Source organism: Hyaena hyaena, unplaced genomic scaffold, assembly GCF_003009895.1.
Source record: "Hyaena hyaena isolate Hyena2069 unplaced genomic scaffold, ASM300989v1 scaffold_20, whole genome shotgun sequence".
Classification (NCBI taxonomy): domain Eukaryota; kingdom Metazoa; phylum Chordata; class Mammalia; order Carnivora; family Hyaenidae; genus Hyaena; species Hyaena hyaena.
In genome coordinates, this window is record NW_024080652.1 from 3,781,774 (window position 1) to 3,798,945 (window position 17,172).

The 17,172-nt window shown below is 46.8% G+C and overlaps 1 protein-coding gene and 1 pseudogene across 1 annotated transcript; both read left to right on the forward strand.

The window, feature by feature from the left end:
• The first annotated feature begins 16,565 nt into the window (after positions 1 to 16,565).
• On the forward strand, positions 16,566 to 16,881 carry LOC120228034 (annotated as a pseudogene).
• On the forward strand, positions 16,831 to 17,160 carry LOC120228004 (NADH dehydrogenase [ubiquinone] 1 alpha subcomplex subunit 1-like; the record flags this gene model as incomplete). The annotated part of the gene is made up of 1 exon (XM_039226115.1): positions 16,831 to 17,160. A coding segment is annotated over one exon (240 nt), but the record flags the coding sequence as incomplete, so codon positions are not given.
• Positions 17,161 to 17,172: the final 12 nt, after the last annotated feature.

Below are 17,172 nucleotides of genomic sequence, written 5' to 3' on the forward strand. Positions count from 1 at the left end.
GGGGGGGGGGGGGGGGGGGGGGGGTTCCACTGGGCTGCAGGAAAGGTTCCTACAGGCAGAGCAAGAATGGAAAAAAGGACATTATTAGCAAAGAATGCATTATTTCAGACAAGTTTGGCCTCCTAAGGGGAATGGAAAATGTCTATCAGTAAATTTCCCAGTGCTGACCAGGAAATTCCCAGTTGACAAGTTAAAGGTTACTTTGGCTGGGGGTGGTAGGGGGGTAGTTGGGGGAATGAAACTGCAGTTAGGTTAGGTATTAAGTCCTGGTGTGCGACGTGGGGGTCTCAACATAAGTGACTCCCCGCGGAGCCTGTGATTTTCTCTTTAACAAGGTATGTATAGTTGCTAGAGACTGTCCAGCCAGGGTCCCTGTCCCCTGTCATCGCTCAGAGCTGGGACTCTGACCCTCCATTCTTTGTTGAGCCCATGGTGTGCCAGGTCCTGGGTCTCGGGGAGGACCTGGCCTGGTCACTGCTCAGCCGGGGAAGCTCCTTTGCAGCTTTGCTGCCCCTGAGCCGGCTTCATGTCTTCCCAGGACGGAAGCAGGAACAATCCCATTCCAGCTGGAGTTCCTGGGAAGCAGGCTCGGAGAGGAGATTAAGCGCAAGGAGACTGATTATGGGACTCTTCTTGGGGTGGACATCAGGGGCAAGGAGGGAAGAGGCAGGGAAGGGGTTGAGCAGGTGCAGAGGGGAGTCCCATCCACTCACTGGGTGCAGCTGCAGGAAAGGGGTGCGGTGTGGGCGAGGCCAGCGCCTCCTCTGACCGGGGACTTCACTGCTCTGAACTGTCCAGACTCTTCCTGGGTCCCTGGAGCCTCTCACCTTCTCCAAACGAGCCCTTCTTACATCTGCTCCACCCCTGACTTAGCCAGGAATCCAAATCCTGAGCTTCCAAAGCAGCAGAGATGAGAGCAGGAAGCTGACTGAGGAAGGAGGTGTGTGGGGACCAGATCATGGGTCATCTGGCCTTTGTGTTCCAGACCCCCTCATCTCAGCCCTGCATGCCCAGGAGTGAGTGTCTAGCTCCCGGAGGAAGAGGAAAGGCTCCCAAGTTACACCTGCATTTGCAAAAAGCCCAAGGGCATCCATCATTAGGGCTGGAAAAAATCCCTTAAAGGATGAAGCCAAATTCAAATCCAGGCCCTCCATTGACTAGGGAGGGCCCAGATTTTAAACCACAACACACACAAAGAAACAACCATGGAGGCCATCTCACCAACGATAACCTAAATCAGCAGAAGAATCAGTAGGATACCAAATATTTTCCTAGAGGGTGAGGTGCTTCCTCCATATTAGGTTACCGTCCTCCGGCTTTTCATTTATAAATTTTTCCCTGGGGCACCAACATGAAAATATCGTCTTCAAAATAGTCACAGAAACTGGGGTCATGCTGTAAGTAGGCTTTGAAACTCTGTCTTTGGAGGCACCTGGGGGGCTCAGCTGGTTAAGCGTCCGACTTCGCCTCAGGTCATGATCTCACAGTTCGGTTCGCAGGTTCAAGCCCTGCATCAGGCTCTCTGCTGTCAGCACAGAGCCCACTTCATATCCTCTGTCCCCCCCTCGGCCCCTCCCCCCACTCGCTTGCACTCTCTCTCCCTCAAAAATAAAATAAAAATTAAAAACAAAAATAAAAAATAAAATAAAACTCTCTTTGTTTTAGAAGTACAAGAAACAACAAAACTTAATCTAATGTTAAAAAGACACGGGACCAAAATGGCGTCACTTAGGTTAAGAGCCTCAAGTTAGTAAACCAAGACTGAGTACCTAATATCCAACTGCATTTTCAAGCCCCCAGAAATGTAGCCTTCAACCTTCCAACACGTGAGTTTCCCAGTCAGCACTAGGAAATTGACTGAACGGATAGGATCGGATCTGTTCCCTGCAGAAGGGCGACCTTGACGAAAACAATGGATTCTTTGCTACTAGGTTCCTTTTTCTACTCTACTCGCTCTCCGTCTTTAAATGCCTTTCCTTTCCTGGAGCCCTTTTGAGCTCCCCTCTACTTGCTGGATGGGATACCGCCTGAAACATGAATTAATTAAGAAAGCCAACTAGATCTTTGAATGTTACTCGGTTGAATTTTTGTTACTTAACTCTAGACAGGTACTGATTATGCTTTTCTCAGCACTATCGACGTTGGAACCACTGATCTGAATTGTTGCTGAGTCACAGAGCACCTGGATGGGGAAGGAAGGGGGCTGGGGGCCCCGGCCCGACCCTGCTCCTTTCAGCTGTGTTCTCTCAAACAACTCACACCCTCTTCCTGAGCCTCACGGGTTTTTCATCTCTAAAAGACAGGTATTCCAGCTCTACAGTTGTAAATTTTTTACAAATTTTTAAATGTTTTATTTATTTCTGAGACAGAGACAGCATGAACAGGGGAGGGTCAGAGAGAGAGGGAGACACAGAATCTGAAGCAGGCTCCAGGCTCTGAGCAAGCTGTCACAGAGCCCGATGCGGGGCTCGAACCCACGAACTGTGAAATCATGACCTGAGCCGAAGTCGGACACTTAACTGACTGAGCCACCCAGGTGCCCCAAAAGTTGTAAATTAAGACATCACAATAATGCTGCACCTGGGTGGCTCAGTCAGTTGAACATCCAACTCTTGGTTTCTGTTCAGGTCATCATCTCACGGTCTGTGGGTTCAAGCCCCGTCAGGCTCTGCACTGTCACACTGTTAGTGCAGACCCTGCTTGGGATTCTTTCTCCCTCTCTTTCTGCCCCTCCCCTGCCCACGCTCTCTCTCTCTCTAACATAAATAAATAAATAACAAACAAATAAATAAATATAAACTTGGGGCACCTGAGTGGCTCAGTCAGTTAAGCGGCCCTTTGGCTCAAGTCATGATCTCACGGTTGGTGGGTTTGAGCCCCACATCCTGCTCTGTGCTGATAGCACAGAGCCTGCTTGAGATTCTGTCTCCCTCTGCTCTGCTGAGAGCTCAGAGCCTGGAGCCTGCTTCAGAGTCTGTGTCTCCCTCTCTCTCTGCCCCTTCCCCGCTCGTACTCTGTCTCTCAAAAATAAACAATTTTTTTTAATTTTAAATAATAAATACATTACATNCCAGCTCAGAGCCTGGAGCCTGTTTCAGTCTGTGACTCCCTCTCTCTCTGACCCTCCCCTGCTCACGCTGTCTCTCTCTCTCTCCTAGAAATAAATAAAACATTAAAAATTTTAAAAAGAAAGAAAGAAAAAGAATACATACAATATCAAAAGAAGAACAAAGTTGGAGGAATCACACTACGTGATTTCAAGATTGACTATAAAACTACCGTAATCAAGACATTATGGGCATTGGGAAAGAACCAACACATAGATCCGTTGCAGAAAACGTAGGAAGTCTAAAAATAGGCCCTTCAATTTTTGACAAAGATGTCAAGCTAATTTAATGGAGAAAAAGACAGTCTCTTCAACAAATGGTGCTGGAGAAATTGCATATATTCATATGCAAAAGAAAGTCTTCCTTCCCTTTCTTCACACCGCATACAGGTTTCAGTGGTTTCCAGGAGATGGGGACAGGGGTGGGCAGAAGCTGCTGACAAAGGGACACGAGGAATTTGGGGGGATGATGGAACATCTACATCTTGCTTCTGAGGGTAGTTCCATGGCTGTATAAATCTGTGAAAACTCATACAACTGGAGCGTCTGAGTGGCTCAGTCTGTTCAGCGTCCAACTCTTGATCTCAGCTCAGATCATGATCTCACAGTTTGTAAGCTCGAGCCCCATGTCAGGCTCTGCACTGACAGCATGGAGCCTGCTTGGGATCCTCTCTCCCTCTTTCTCTGCCCCTCCCCTGCTCATGCTGCTCCCCAAAATAAATAAATATTTTTAAAAAACCAACTTATACAACAGTACACTCAATAAGAGTGAAATTTGGCTGTATTTAAATTACACTTCAGGGGCTCCTGGGCGGCTGGGTCAGTTAAAGCATCTGACTTCAACTCAGGTCATGATCACACAGCTTGTGAGTTTGAGCCCTGCCTAGGGCTCTGTGCTGACAGCTCAGAGCCTGGAGCCTGCTTCAGATTCTGTGTCTCCCTCTCTCTCTGCCCCTTCCCCGCTCGTACTCTGTCTCTCAAAAATAAACAATTTTTTTAAATTTTAAATAATAAATACATTACATTTCAATAAAATTGAAAAGACCTATGTAACAGTTTTTTAAAATGGCTAAATCTTTGTACCTGCTGTGTGTGTATATGCAAGAGAGATAAAGAACAAATGTGTGGTTCGCACAGGCCCAGTTATTGCTAGAGTTGATGATTACAGGCTTTAATATTAGTCATGGAAATGTTCCGTGTTCAAATTTCTTTCTTCTTTTAAAATTTTTAAATGTTTATTCATTTTTGAGAGACAGAGACAGAGCATGAGTGGGGGAGGGGCAGAGAGAGGGAGACACAGAATCCAACGCAGGCTCCAGGCTCTGAGCTGCCAGCACAGGGCCAGACGAGCAGCCTGAAACCACAAACCACAAGATCATGACCTGAGGCAAAGTCCGATGCTTACCCGACCAAGCCACCCAGGTGCTCCCAATGTTCAGATTTCTAGGCGCTGACAGCCAGCTCTGATGTTTCCCTTCTCTTGTCGGGGCTTCTCTAACACACCCAGGCTGTCGTCCATCCCCGTTCCACTTACCCAGCTCCCAATTACCCCTGATCCCAGGCCTCCCAAGAGGATTCAAAGCCCAGGATCCAGCCTTGGAGGGTCCCCTTGGGTCCAATATCTGGGCCTTGCTGGCCTCTTGTGGCCAAAAGCAGAATTATCACATTATCACACATTAAAAATGACAAATCTGGGAGTTGGCTCAGTCGGAAAGTGGCTGGGTGCAGAGAACGGGCCTGCTCATCCACCGTCCTGAGGGTATCAATTAGAGGGACCTTTCCAGCAATACATGCCAACATTTAGACTGCACGGACCTTTGATCTACTGACCCCAGCTCTGGAAATCACAGATGATACCTTCTTGCCAAAACATATTTCCACTAGTTCCAAATACGAGATAAGAGGAACGTTCTCATCCTCGTGTTAGGTGAAACCACAGGAGGGTAATCAGCCAAATCCACAGTGCGGGGCGGTCTGCAGGACAACAGATCGTGTCCCTTCAACAAATGGCCTGCCATAAAAACTGGGAGTGGGGAGACTCTTCTGATAAAAAAAAAAAAAGAGACTTCCAAGCTCATCAACCAGTATCATGCAGAGCTGTAGTTTGGATCCCGGTTCAGAGGAACCCATGGTAATAAGATGTCTATGAGATAATCATGGGAAATGGATTCCCGACCGTGTAGTAGATGATACAGAGGGATGACTGATTGTTCATCTTATAAGGTGGCATGATGGCCTTAAGGCCACTTGGCTGCGGGGACGGTCAGGGATGCTAGTCAGCCTTGGTCCCAAGGAGTTCCGTTCAGGTCGAGACCTGAAAGATGGGAGGCAGGGCTGGGGGCAGATTGGAAGCAAAGGGAAAGTCTTCAAGGTGGGAAAGAGAGGAGAGAGATTGGAAGAAGCATGGCAAGGCTGGTAGAGGGAAGAGAAAGAAGAGGTGAGCAGAGACTGCACAGAACATGTGCTTATACACCGTGGTGAGGAAATTGGGTTTATTTGGGAATTGGGGTGGAGAGGGTGTCCATGACCCCACTGCCTTTTAGGATTCCCTGAGCAATGCTTCCCATAGATTGAAAGAAGTGGAAGTGTGGAAACCAGAAGGAAGCCTTTTCTCGCGGCAAAGTCAGAGATGATGATGCCTCAGACAGGGTGTTAATGGCGATGGGGAGAGAGAGTGGTTGGTTTCTAACTGTATTTTGGAGGTAGAATCTACACTGTTTATTGAGGGTGTGGGAGACTGAATATAGGAACGGGCAGTGGCCAGTCCATACATGAGGATCGAACTCTGACCCCCTACCTGCGGCAACCAGTCCAGGATGTGAGACAACCCCCCCCCCCCCCAGGAGCCACTGGCCCCAAATGCCAGACTCAATCGATTGATAACTAACAGCTTCCTTCATACTCGTCCCCACTTCCAACTTGGGACCAATTGGAGAAAACCAGATACTCTCCCCTCTCCAGTCACATAGGAGCCTTGCGTTTTCACTTAACAACATACATACCCGGGAACGTTTCCAGGCCCTGGGATCGAACGCCTTCTTTGCTACTGGAGTCCACTGCATTGGTGTCCTAGCATCTTTCAAACAGCATCACCCAGTTGACGGGTTTCAGGCAATGTTGTGGCTTCTCTCTTACCGTCACGTTTTTTACTCCCATATTTATTCCTTCTGTGTAGACTTCTCCCCTGAGTTCCAGAATGTTAGGGTCAACTCTTCCTTTGACAGAAAGCTCCACGTGGAGTGCTCCCGTCTTTACCTTAAAAATCCAAAGCAGGGTCCCTCAGGGAACCGCTCTCTTGCAAGACCTCCCCACCTCTGTCGGCGGCCCTTTGTCTCTCTCACACTCCTGGGAATGAGCAAAAACACCCCACAAGGGCAGGCAGAGGCTATTCAGGCTTCTCTAACAAGGAGGTCGGCCACCGTCACTTGTGTTTGATGGACTCAAAGGCAGGCAGGAGGGTAGGAGAGCTCAACAGTGACAGAAGGGAAGTCTCTGGTGGCCTGATTGGAGGCTGTCGCCCGGAGAAGTTGGGCATGTCCCCAGGGTATGTTGTAGAACTCCACAAAGCTGGAGGAAGGGGGCTTGCAGACCCTCCCCCCAGCAAAAGAGCAATTCAACTGATGACAATATTCAGAAACACTCATTCAAAGCCTCTGGAAACGCTTGTAAGGGCATATGGAAACAGAGAAACTTTCATTCAAGAAAATCTGCTAAATCTCTGTAAAAGCCACACCCCCCACTCGCCCACCCTGAGTCACAGGGCTCCAGAAGCCCCTCCCAGGGCTGGTACAGCCAACAAAAGGGGCTCTCTCTCCCTCCCACCCAGTCCGGGGGCTCCAGAGTCACTGTCCAACCCTACGGAAATGCAGAAACTCTGGTCCGGGCCATGTGACTGGCCTGGAGTCCCCACCCCTGCCCCACCCAGCCCTCACTCTGGGGCACAGCCAAGAACACTGGGGCCCCAGTCACCCCCAGCCCAGCCCACTCAGCACTCCCGGGGGTGCCAGCCACAAAGACGAGCCCCCCCTCCCCTCTACCCCACTGCTCACTTGTAGAGCAGGAGCATCGCTCCCAGGAAACCTGGTCCCCACCCCAGCTCAGGGGAAGTGGCCCGGGGTCCTGCCCAGAGGAAGTGGCAGGCTCGGGGTGAGGAGCTGAGCAGCTGTGCCGGAGAAGACTGGCTTCACGCAGGATCCCGAGTTGAAAACTCCAAGCCCGAAGGGAGATCAGGCAGATTCCCATGCCCCACCCCTCACCCCTCCCCAGGATAGTGGACAGCTCCAGGAGTCAGGAGGACTGTACCACTCCAAGGCACTCTGACAGCACTCAGGGTAAACTTGTCCCCATGCCACACCCAGCTTCCAATGAGACAGGTGGAAACCTTGTTGGCACAAGGAGCTTAGCAGAGCTTTGAACTCACATGTACTGAATAGGAGCTACTCTTCCTCAGTGGTGGCTCCTAGCAAGCCACAGGGTTTAAAATGAGACCCAAGTCAACCATGGCCATCGGGAGGCCGGTGAGCACACCCAGCGCTCCACCCTATCGGGAGAGACCAGAGAACTCTGAGCTACTAGTTTCCTGCTGAACAGCAGGCAGAAACAAATAAACTCTCTGAACTGTGCTAGAAGCTTCTATGCCACACATACAACAGTAGCAGGTGAAAATCTAACTGGCCTAGGGTCTTACCCAGAACCTTTGACCCATCGGTGGCTTGTGCTGACCCAGGGACGTCCCTAGGTAGGCAGGTTAAAAAGCAAAACTAAGGGGTGCCTGGGTGGCTCAGTGGGTTAGGCTTCTGACTTCGGTTCAGGTCATGATCTCATGGTTCATGGGTTCAGAGCCTGTGTCGGGCTCTGTGCTGACAACTCAGAGCCTGGAGCCTGCCTCAGATTCTGTATCTCCCTCTCTCTCTGCCCCTCCTGCTCGCGCTCAGACCCTGTCTCTCAAAAATGAACAAACATTAAAAAAAAAAAAAACAGCTTTGTTTTGGGGCGCCTGGGTGGCTCAGTCAGTTGAGCTTTCAACTTCAGCTCAGGTCAGGATCTCATGGTTTATGGGTTCGAGCCTTGCATCAGGCTCTGTGCTTACTGACAGCTAGCTCAGAGCCTGGAGCCTGTTTCAGATTCTGTGTCTCCCTCTCTCTCTGACCCTCCCCTGCTCATGCTGTCTCTCTCTCTCTCTCAGAAATAAATAAAAAAACATTTTAAAAATTAAAAAAACTATTTTAAAGGGACAAATAAGAGGAAAAAAAATCTGAGTGAAGATATCAGAAATTGCATACCAAGAGATTGAGGGATGCAGGGGTGGGACCAGCTTCTCAGAATTGGTTCAACCAAGTCACTCACAAATAAACAAATTACCAAGTAAACAGCAACAATAACAGCCCCTGAAGCAGGAGCAGAGGACCAGTATCCAAAGTTGCTACAATATGTTATTTAAAATGTCTAGTTTTCAAGAAAAAATATGAGACCTGAAAAGAAACAGGAAAGCATGACCTATACACAGGCTTCACCGGAAAATTCTGCCAAACACTGATCAACAAATTAACATCAATTCTTCTCAAACTCTTCCAAAAAATAGAGAAAGAGGGAACACATACTAACTCATTTTATGAGACCAGCATTATCTTATCGCAAAGCCAGAGAAAAATACCAGAAGGAGAGAGAATCTTACAGAAAAATATTCCTAATATAAAATTCTCCAAAAAAAAAAAAAAGAGAGAGAGAGAATACTAGCAAACTGCATCTGACAGCAAATTAAAAGAATTATATACCATGACCATGGAATTTAAAACAATTTTTTTTAATTAAGAGAAAGAGTGAGCTCAAGTAGGAGAGGGACAAGGAGAGATAGAGAGAGAGAGAGAGAGAGGGAGAGAGAGAGAGAGAGAGAGGGGGGGGAGAGAGAGAGAGAGAGAGAGAGAGAGAATCCCAAGCAGGCTACACACCCAGCTTGAAGCCCAACTCAGGGCTCGATCCTACAATTGTGAGATCATGACCTGAGCCCAAACCAAGAGTGAGATGCTTAACTGACTGAGCCACCCATGTGCCCCTGATCAGTTTTCATATGATGCATTCCAAGGATAAATTTTATTTGGTCAGGGCTCCTGGGTGGCCCTATGAGGAGTCTGCTTAATATTCTCTCTCTTCCCTCTGCCCCTCTCCTCCCCTTGTGCACATACACTTTCTCTTTCTCTTTCTCTCAGAAAGAAAGAAAGAGGAAGGAAGGAAGGAAGGAAGGAAGGAAGGAAGGAAGGAAGGAAGGAAGGAAGGAAGGAAAAAAGGGAACTGATCAATGTAATATACATGATAGTAGAATAAAGAACAGAAGCCATGTGATCATCCTATAGCTGCAGAAATGCTTTTGACAAAAATCCAACCACCTTGCATGATAGAAGGAAATTTCATCCACATGATAAAGAGCACCTACAAAAAAACTCACTAGCTAACCTCATACTTAAAGGTGGAACACGTAACGCTTTCCCTCCAGGATCAGGAATATACATTGATGTCTGCTCTTGCTACTTTTCTTCAACATTCAGCTAAAGGTGTTAGCTGGGACAACTGGCCAGGTGAAAGAAATAAAAGGCCTCCATATTAGAAAGAAAAGAGTAAAACCTGTTTGCAGATAGTGTGCTACTGTACACAGAAAATTTTAAGGAATCCGCTAAAACAAAACTATGAAGGCAATACAAAAACGGTATGTGAAAATCAAGAGTTTTTAGAGGCTAGCAATGAGCAATCTGAAATCAAATTAAAAAAAAAAAACTCCACTTATGTTTGCGTCAAAAAGAATAAACTAGGGGCGCCTGGGTGGCTCAGTCAGTTAAGTGTCCGACTTCAGCTCAGGGCACCATCTCGCTGTTCATGGGTTCGAGTCCCACATTGGGTTCTGTGCTGGCAGCTTGGAGCCTGGAGCCTGTTTCAGATTCTGTATCTCCCTCTCTCTCTGCCCCTTTCCCACTCATGCTCTGTCTCTCTCTGTCTCAAAAATAAACAAAAACTATTAAAAATTAAAAAAAAAGAATAAACTAAGGAATGAATTCAACCAATGAACTGCAAGATCTGTATATGGAAAACTATAGAACACTGCTAAAAGAAATTGAAGACCTTTGTACTATAATTGTCATCTTCATACATCCCTATACAGTTGAAGTTCATCAACACAGCTTTATAATTCTCTTTATGTCATTTTCAAGTCAAATAGAAGAGTTAGCAGAATAATATGTTAAGAATATCTCTGTATTTACCTATGTTGTAGCTTTATACATGCTCTTTATTTTTTTTTTAATGTTTTTTATTTATTTCTAGGAGAGAGAGAGACAGAGTGAACAGGGGAGGGTCAGAGAGAGAGGGAGTCACAGACTGAAACAGGCTCCAGGCTCCGAGCTGGCAGTCAGCACAGAGCCCGACGCAGGGTTCAAACCCACGAACCACGAGATCATGACCTAAGCGAAAGTCGGACGCTTAACCGACTAAGCCACACAGGCGCCCCAATATATGCTCTTTATTTCTTCATGTGGTTTTGAGTTACTGTCCTCCATGGCTTCATTTCAGCCTGATGGCCTCTAGTATTTTCTGAACAGATCAGCTATTAGATTATTTCTCTGATTTCTGTCTCTTTATTGAGATTCTCTTTGGTGAGACATTATCATCAGACCTATCTCGTAATTCTTTAAGTATGGTTTGTTTTGTTTTTTTGAATTTATTTGTAATAGATGCTTTCCAATCTTTGTCCAATATATCTACCCTCTGGGTCCCTTCAAAGGCAATAACTTTTGCCCCAGTTTGGGGGCCATCCTTTCCTGTTTCTTTGTGTGTCTCATAGTTTTTTGTGGATTCTCAGGAATATGCCAGGAGCATTTCAAAGCTTCCTGTGGACATCTCATTCCCCAGATATTCTTTTTCAGGATTTGTTTTCTGGGTGTTTTAGTTTTGGTTTTGGTCAGTCTCTTGTTAGCCCTAACTGGCAACCTCAGGCGGGGGCAGTACTAAACAATTGCCAATGATTGTGTTGGACAAACGTCTTGGGGATGAGGCTGGCAAACCTCTTGGATCGAATAAAGACAAGCTATGAAAGGGAGTTTTTCAGCAAACTACCAGGCAGTTCAAATAGTTACCATTCTCTGGGGATGGAGCTTTTGGGGGAGCTCCAAAGCCCCCCTTCAGTGACTGCTAGGCTGTTTTTACATCCATCTCAGTTGTGAGGCTGCTTATTTTCAAGGCTACCACAGCTCTTGGATAGAGAAATCAGATGAGGGAAAATCAAAAGCCACACACCTCACTGCTTTTACTGAGACTCGGCTGTTTTGTTTCATAGACGGTTGCAAGCTTTTGTTGCTCATTTCCAGAGTTCCAAGAAGGTTGATTTTGATCATCTTTGTCAGCATCCTCTTCGCTTTTACGGAGGAATGGTTTTCAGAGAGTCTTGCTCCACTCTTCTGGAAATGTTCCCTGCCCATCCACTCAATCCCCACAGCATTCTCGAGAGGTGGATTCCAGCCCTTGTTAGTGTTGAGGAAACAGATGCTCAGAGAGGTTCCGTGGCTTACCCGATGAGGCATACCTCATGAGGATCTGAGCCAGGGTCTGCAGTCAGTATGCCGGCGTGATTTTTGTGTGGTGCGTATGCTGACCTCTCTCCTGCTGCCTCACCTCATGACGGGTGCACTCCATCATCCTTTCACTCAGCCCTTCGTTCCCTCCACCGTGCCAGCTGTTTAACCCACGGGTTTATTTAGGAACTCGCCTGTGGGAGGATTGCTCATCCCTGAATGTCGCACATAAGAATACTTGAGGAGTTTTTTGAGCACCGGCACATAATGGTTCTGTTCTAAGGTGGAGAGGAGGCAGGGAAGCTCTTCTTTATGGCGTTGGCATCAGGCCAGTTAGCTGGAGGACCCCTGAAAGGATGCTAGAAGCTCAGGAGAGCATCCCTCCTGCTCTATCTGCCATCAGGAACGTCAGCTCATGCCGTCCACAGGTGAGCTGGGATACCAGGGTGCATTTCTGAGTCACAAGCAGGTCAAGCTCTTCAGCCCAACCCCAGCCTACTCCCCAGCCACACATGTCCGTGGCTCCCACTACCTCCCAGATCGCAGAGCAGGGAATCAAAATCTGGGGGTTGGGGGTGGGCAGCAGCCCTGAGCGCCAGCCCATTCTGGCCCCCAGGAATGGAAGCCCACGGTTGAGTTGTTCAGGGACTAAGTTCTCGTGTTTAAGGTAATGGGAACGCAGAGTGAACAAGACGGACAAAAATCCTCCCTTTGTGGGGATTATGTTCCAGTCAGGAGGGGGCATTTTGTGGACCATTGGAAAGTGATAAGTACTATATAGCGACAGAGCAAGGGAAGGGATGGGGAATATAAGAAAGTATGGAGGTGGCCATTTTTAGTAGGGTATCCAGGTGTTCATATCACATCTCTTCTGACCGAGAAATTTACGTTGACGTGAAGGAAGCTTTGACAACGGGCTCATGCCCTTGGAATTCACCATCCTTATGATGTGCCCTATTACCCAGATAGATGACAGAATGATTCCTGAAGGTTTAGTTGTGGCGCCAGCTGAGACCACACCCTGAGAGGCTGGGCTGTCATTCTACAATATGCAATACATGCCTGCAGGCTGGGAGTGGAGGTGGTAGTGTCTCCTTGCATATTACAAAGAATAATCCACTTAAGATGTTTTTGTTTCCATCCGCACACCCCTGAGCCCACTGGATTTCAAGGTTCTAGTACCAGAAGGACCCCTATTGCCCCAGGGAACAGACTCATGTTTCAGGTAGATTGGAAACTGAGTCTACACCCTGGCAATATGGAAATCTTCATTTGCTGAACCAACAGAGAGAAGTTACTCTCCTGGATGAAATAAATAATAGATTCTGATGAATGTGGGGAAATTGGGTGGCTTTTCCAAATGAAGCCAAGAAGTGCGTCTAGAACCCAGTTCTACTCTTTATGTGCCTTCGTTCAAAAATGGTTCATAGGAACGTGAGACAGGAAACCATCAAAACCCTAGAAGAGAAAGCAGGAAACAACCTCCTTGACCTCCACCACAGCAATTTCTTACTTGACACATCCCCAAAAGCAAGGGAATCAAGAGCAAAAATAAACTATTGGGACCTCATCAAGATTAAAAGCTTCTGCATGGCAAAGGAAACAATCCATAAAACTAATAGGCAACCAACGGAATGGGAAAAGATAGTTGCAAATGACAAATCAGATAAAGAGATAAAAACCAAAATCTATAAAGAACTCACCAAACTCCACACCCGAAAAACAAACAACCCAGTGAAGAAATGGGCAGAAGATAGGAACAGACACTTCTCCAAAGAGGACATCCAGATGGCCAACAGACACATGAAACGATGCTCAGCGTCCCTCCTCATCAGGGAAATACAAATCAAAACCACACTGAGATACCACCTCATGCCAGTCAGAGTGGCTAAAATCAGAAAATTGGAGAACTCTAGATGTTGGTGAGGATGTGGAGAAACGGGCACCCTCCTAGACTGTTGGTGGGAATGTAAAAGGGTGCAGCCCCTCTGGAAAATAGTGTGGAGGTTCCTCAAAAAATTAACAACAGAACTCCCCTATGATCCAGCAATAGCACTGCTAGGAATTTACCCAAGGGATACTGGAGTGCTGATGCATAGGGGCACATGGACCCCAATGTTCATAGCAGCACTCTCAACAATAGCCAAAACATGGAAGGAGCCTAAGTGTCCATCAACGGACAAATGGATCAAGAAGATGTGGTTTATCTATACCACGGAATACTGCATGGCTATGAGAAAGAATGAAATCTGGCCATGTGTAGCAACATGGATGGACCTTGAGGGTGTTATGCTGAGGGAAATAAGTCAGGCAGAGAAGGACAGATACCATATGTTTGCACGTATAGGAGGATTAGGAGGAACTTAAAGGAGGACCGTGGGGGGGGGGAGAGAAGAAGGGGGAAAATAGTGGGGGAGGGGGAGAGAGGCAAATCATGAGAAACTCTTGAATGCTGAGAACAAACTGAGGACTGATGGGTATGGAGGGGAGGGGGAGATGGGCATGGAGGAGGACACTTGTGGGGATGAGCACTGGGTGTTATATGGAAACCAACTTGACAATAAACTATTTGTAAAAAAATAAAAATGGTTCATAGGGAACTGTGCCAACTGCTGATAGATACACCACTAAAGTCATTGCCCTGTGTTATAGCTTGACTTCTGGTGATTGGCGACTGGCGATGTGGGCATTCAAATATGTATATTTATGCGTTGACGTATGTATATGCCCATTAGCCAACCACTGAAATCAAGACATAGGGCAGCTCCAGCATCCCACCTGGTTCCCCTCATGTCCCCTCCCAACCAACCCCTCACCAGAGGTAACTACTACTCTGCCAATTTTTGACTTCGTATAAATGGACTGATACAGTCTATATCCTTTTTTCTTTTTTTAATGTTTAGTTTTGAGAGAGAGAGAGAAAGACAGAATGCAAGCAGGGGGAAGGGCAAAGAGAAGAGGGACACACTGAATCCGAAGCAGCTCCAGGCTCCCGAGCTGTCAGCACTGAGCCTGACGTGGGGTTCGAACTCACAAACCATGAGATCATGACCTGAACCAAAGTTGGATGCTTAACCGACTGAGCCACCCAGGTTCCCCCTCCCCCTTTTTAAGTTTATTTATTTATTCTGAGAGACAGAGCACAAGCAGGAGAGGGGAGGAGACAGAGAGGGAGAAAGAGAATCCCAAGCAGGCTCTCAGCTGTCAGCGTGAAGCCTGATGCAGGCTCAATCCTATGAACCATGAGATCATGACCAAAGCCAAAACCAAGAGCCAGATGGGTAACTGACTGAGCCACCCAGGTGCCTTGTATGGTCTTTTGTATCTGGCTTTTTTCACGCAGTATTGAAGCTGTGAGATTCACTCATGTGTGTACGGCATTTTAACTGCTCTGTAGTATTGTTCTGTATAAATGTACAATTTACTTAATCATCTGCTGTATATGAATATTTGGATTATTTACCGTTTGGGATTATTACGAGTAAGGCAGAATATATATGTTTAACTTTAGTAATACTGTGAAACTGTTTTCCAAGGTGATTCTAATTTTTTTAATGTTTTTTTAAATTTATTTGTGAGAGAGAGAGAGAGAGAGAGAGCGTGAGCCGGGGATAGTCAGAGAGAGAGGGAGACACAAATTCCGAAGCAGGCTCTGGGCTCTGCGCTGTCAGCACAGAGCCCGACGCGGGGCTTGAACCCACAAACTGTGAGATAATGACCTGAGCCAAAGTCAGACGGTTACCCGACTGAGCCACCCAGGTACCCCCTAAATTTATTTTTTAAAAAGATTTTATAGTTAAGTAATCTCTACAGTCAACGTGGGTCTCGAACTTACAACTCCAAGAGTCACCTGCTCTGCCGCCTGAGCCAGCCAGATGCCCTGGTTCTAGTGATTTTTACTTCCACTCACAGTGTACGGGAATCCCACTTGCTCAGTAGTTAATGCCTACACTTTGCATTGTCAACTACTTTAATGTGAGCCAACATGGTATGTCAAAAGTTTAGAACAAGAAAAGAATATCGGGGCGCCTGGGTGGCTCAGTCGGTTAAGCGTCCGACTTCGGCTCAGGTCATGATCTCTCGGTTCATGGGTTCGAGCCCTGCATCGGGCTCTGTGCTAACAGCTCAGAGCTGGGTGCCTGCTTCTGATTCTGTGTCTCCTTCTCTCTCTGACCCTCCCCTGCTTGCACTCTACCTTTCTCTCCCTGTCTTAAAAATAAACAAACTTTAAATAAAGAAAATCAACAAATCACTGAAGTAGTAATTGGAAGTTTATTGCGCACCCACCAAGAAGACAGTTTGCAAACGAGGAACACTCAAACCGGAACATGGAACGGGACTCGGAAGCAAGACGTATATAGCAGCTTCTAGAGTGTGGAAGCGGTGACTATTTATTTACTCTTTACAGAGATTGGCTGTGCTATTAGAATTTTCTGAAATGAAAGGAAATTGGTGAAACGGTCACCTCCCATCAATTTTGGGGAACTAGTTTGGTTTCGCTTATGATTTTCAGAGGCACCAGCAAGATCAAGTTAGCCTTTGCTTGTCTTGCAAAACAAGCTAAATTAAGCTTTGCTCGTGTGACGAAACCGTTTTTGTCTACTCCGGGAATTTTCAAGTCTGGCCTCCATTTGTATTTGATTTTAACAGGTGGATGCTCGTAGTATCGCCTTTGCTCTTAATTTGCATTTTCTTGATGAGTATGAATGAAGATCACCCTTCTCAGATCCTCATTGACCATTATGACATTTTGTAAAGTGCCTGTAATCAAGTACCCTAAATGAGCTGGTATTTTCCTTACCCACTTGTAGAAATCCTTTTAACATTCTGGGAAGAAGTCCTTTGTCAAAAATATGCATTGCATTGCAGGGCTGGGCTGGCCACTGCCCTTGGCCTTGGGGGTCTTTTGTGGCACCAAGGCCGCAGCACTCATGCTGAACTTAATTGATTATTCGTGACCACTGGGTACATACACGTGTGCGTGTGTGACTTGTCCTTGGATGTTATCTAGACAAAAAGAATGAGGAAAAAGCTAACTGCCTTCCAGAACAAGAGTTTGTTGTTTAAAAGGGAACTGGTACCCAATGAAGAAGTCACCTGGAAGTAAAAGCTGTGACTGAAGTAAAATGTGAATGGTCACATTTTAAAAATTAGGAAGTAAGAGGAAGGGCTCGGCCCTGGCAGGCGCGCTGTGCGATATGGTTTGAGATCCTGCCTGGGATCGGCGTCATGGCTGTGTGCTTGGTCATCCCCAGCATAGCCACCGCGCACATCCACAGGTTCTGTAACGGGGGCAAGAAAAAAAGGGTTTCCTATTACCCGAATCAGTGGAGTTTGATGCAAAGAGATAGGCGCATCTCCAGGGTTAATCGTTACTATGTGTCAAAGGGTTTGGAGAATATTGATTAAAGAAGCCTTTCCCTGACTGATGAAGAATAACTCAGTTATGCTCACCTGCCCTTTCTAGAAGGTTGTGCAGTGTAGCAATGTAGTACATAACAAAAACAAAAA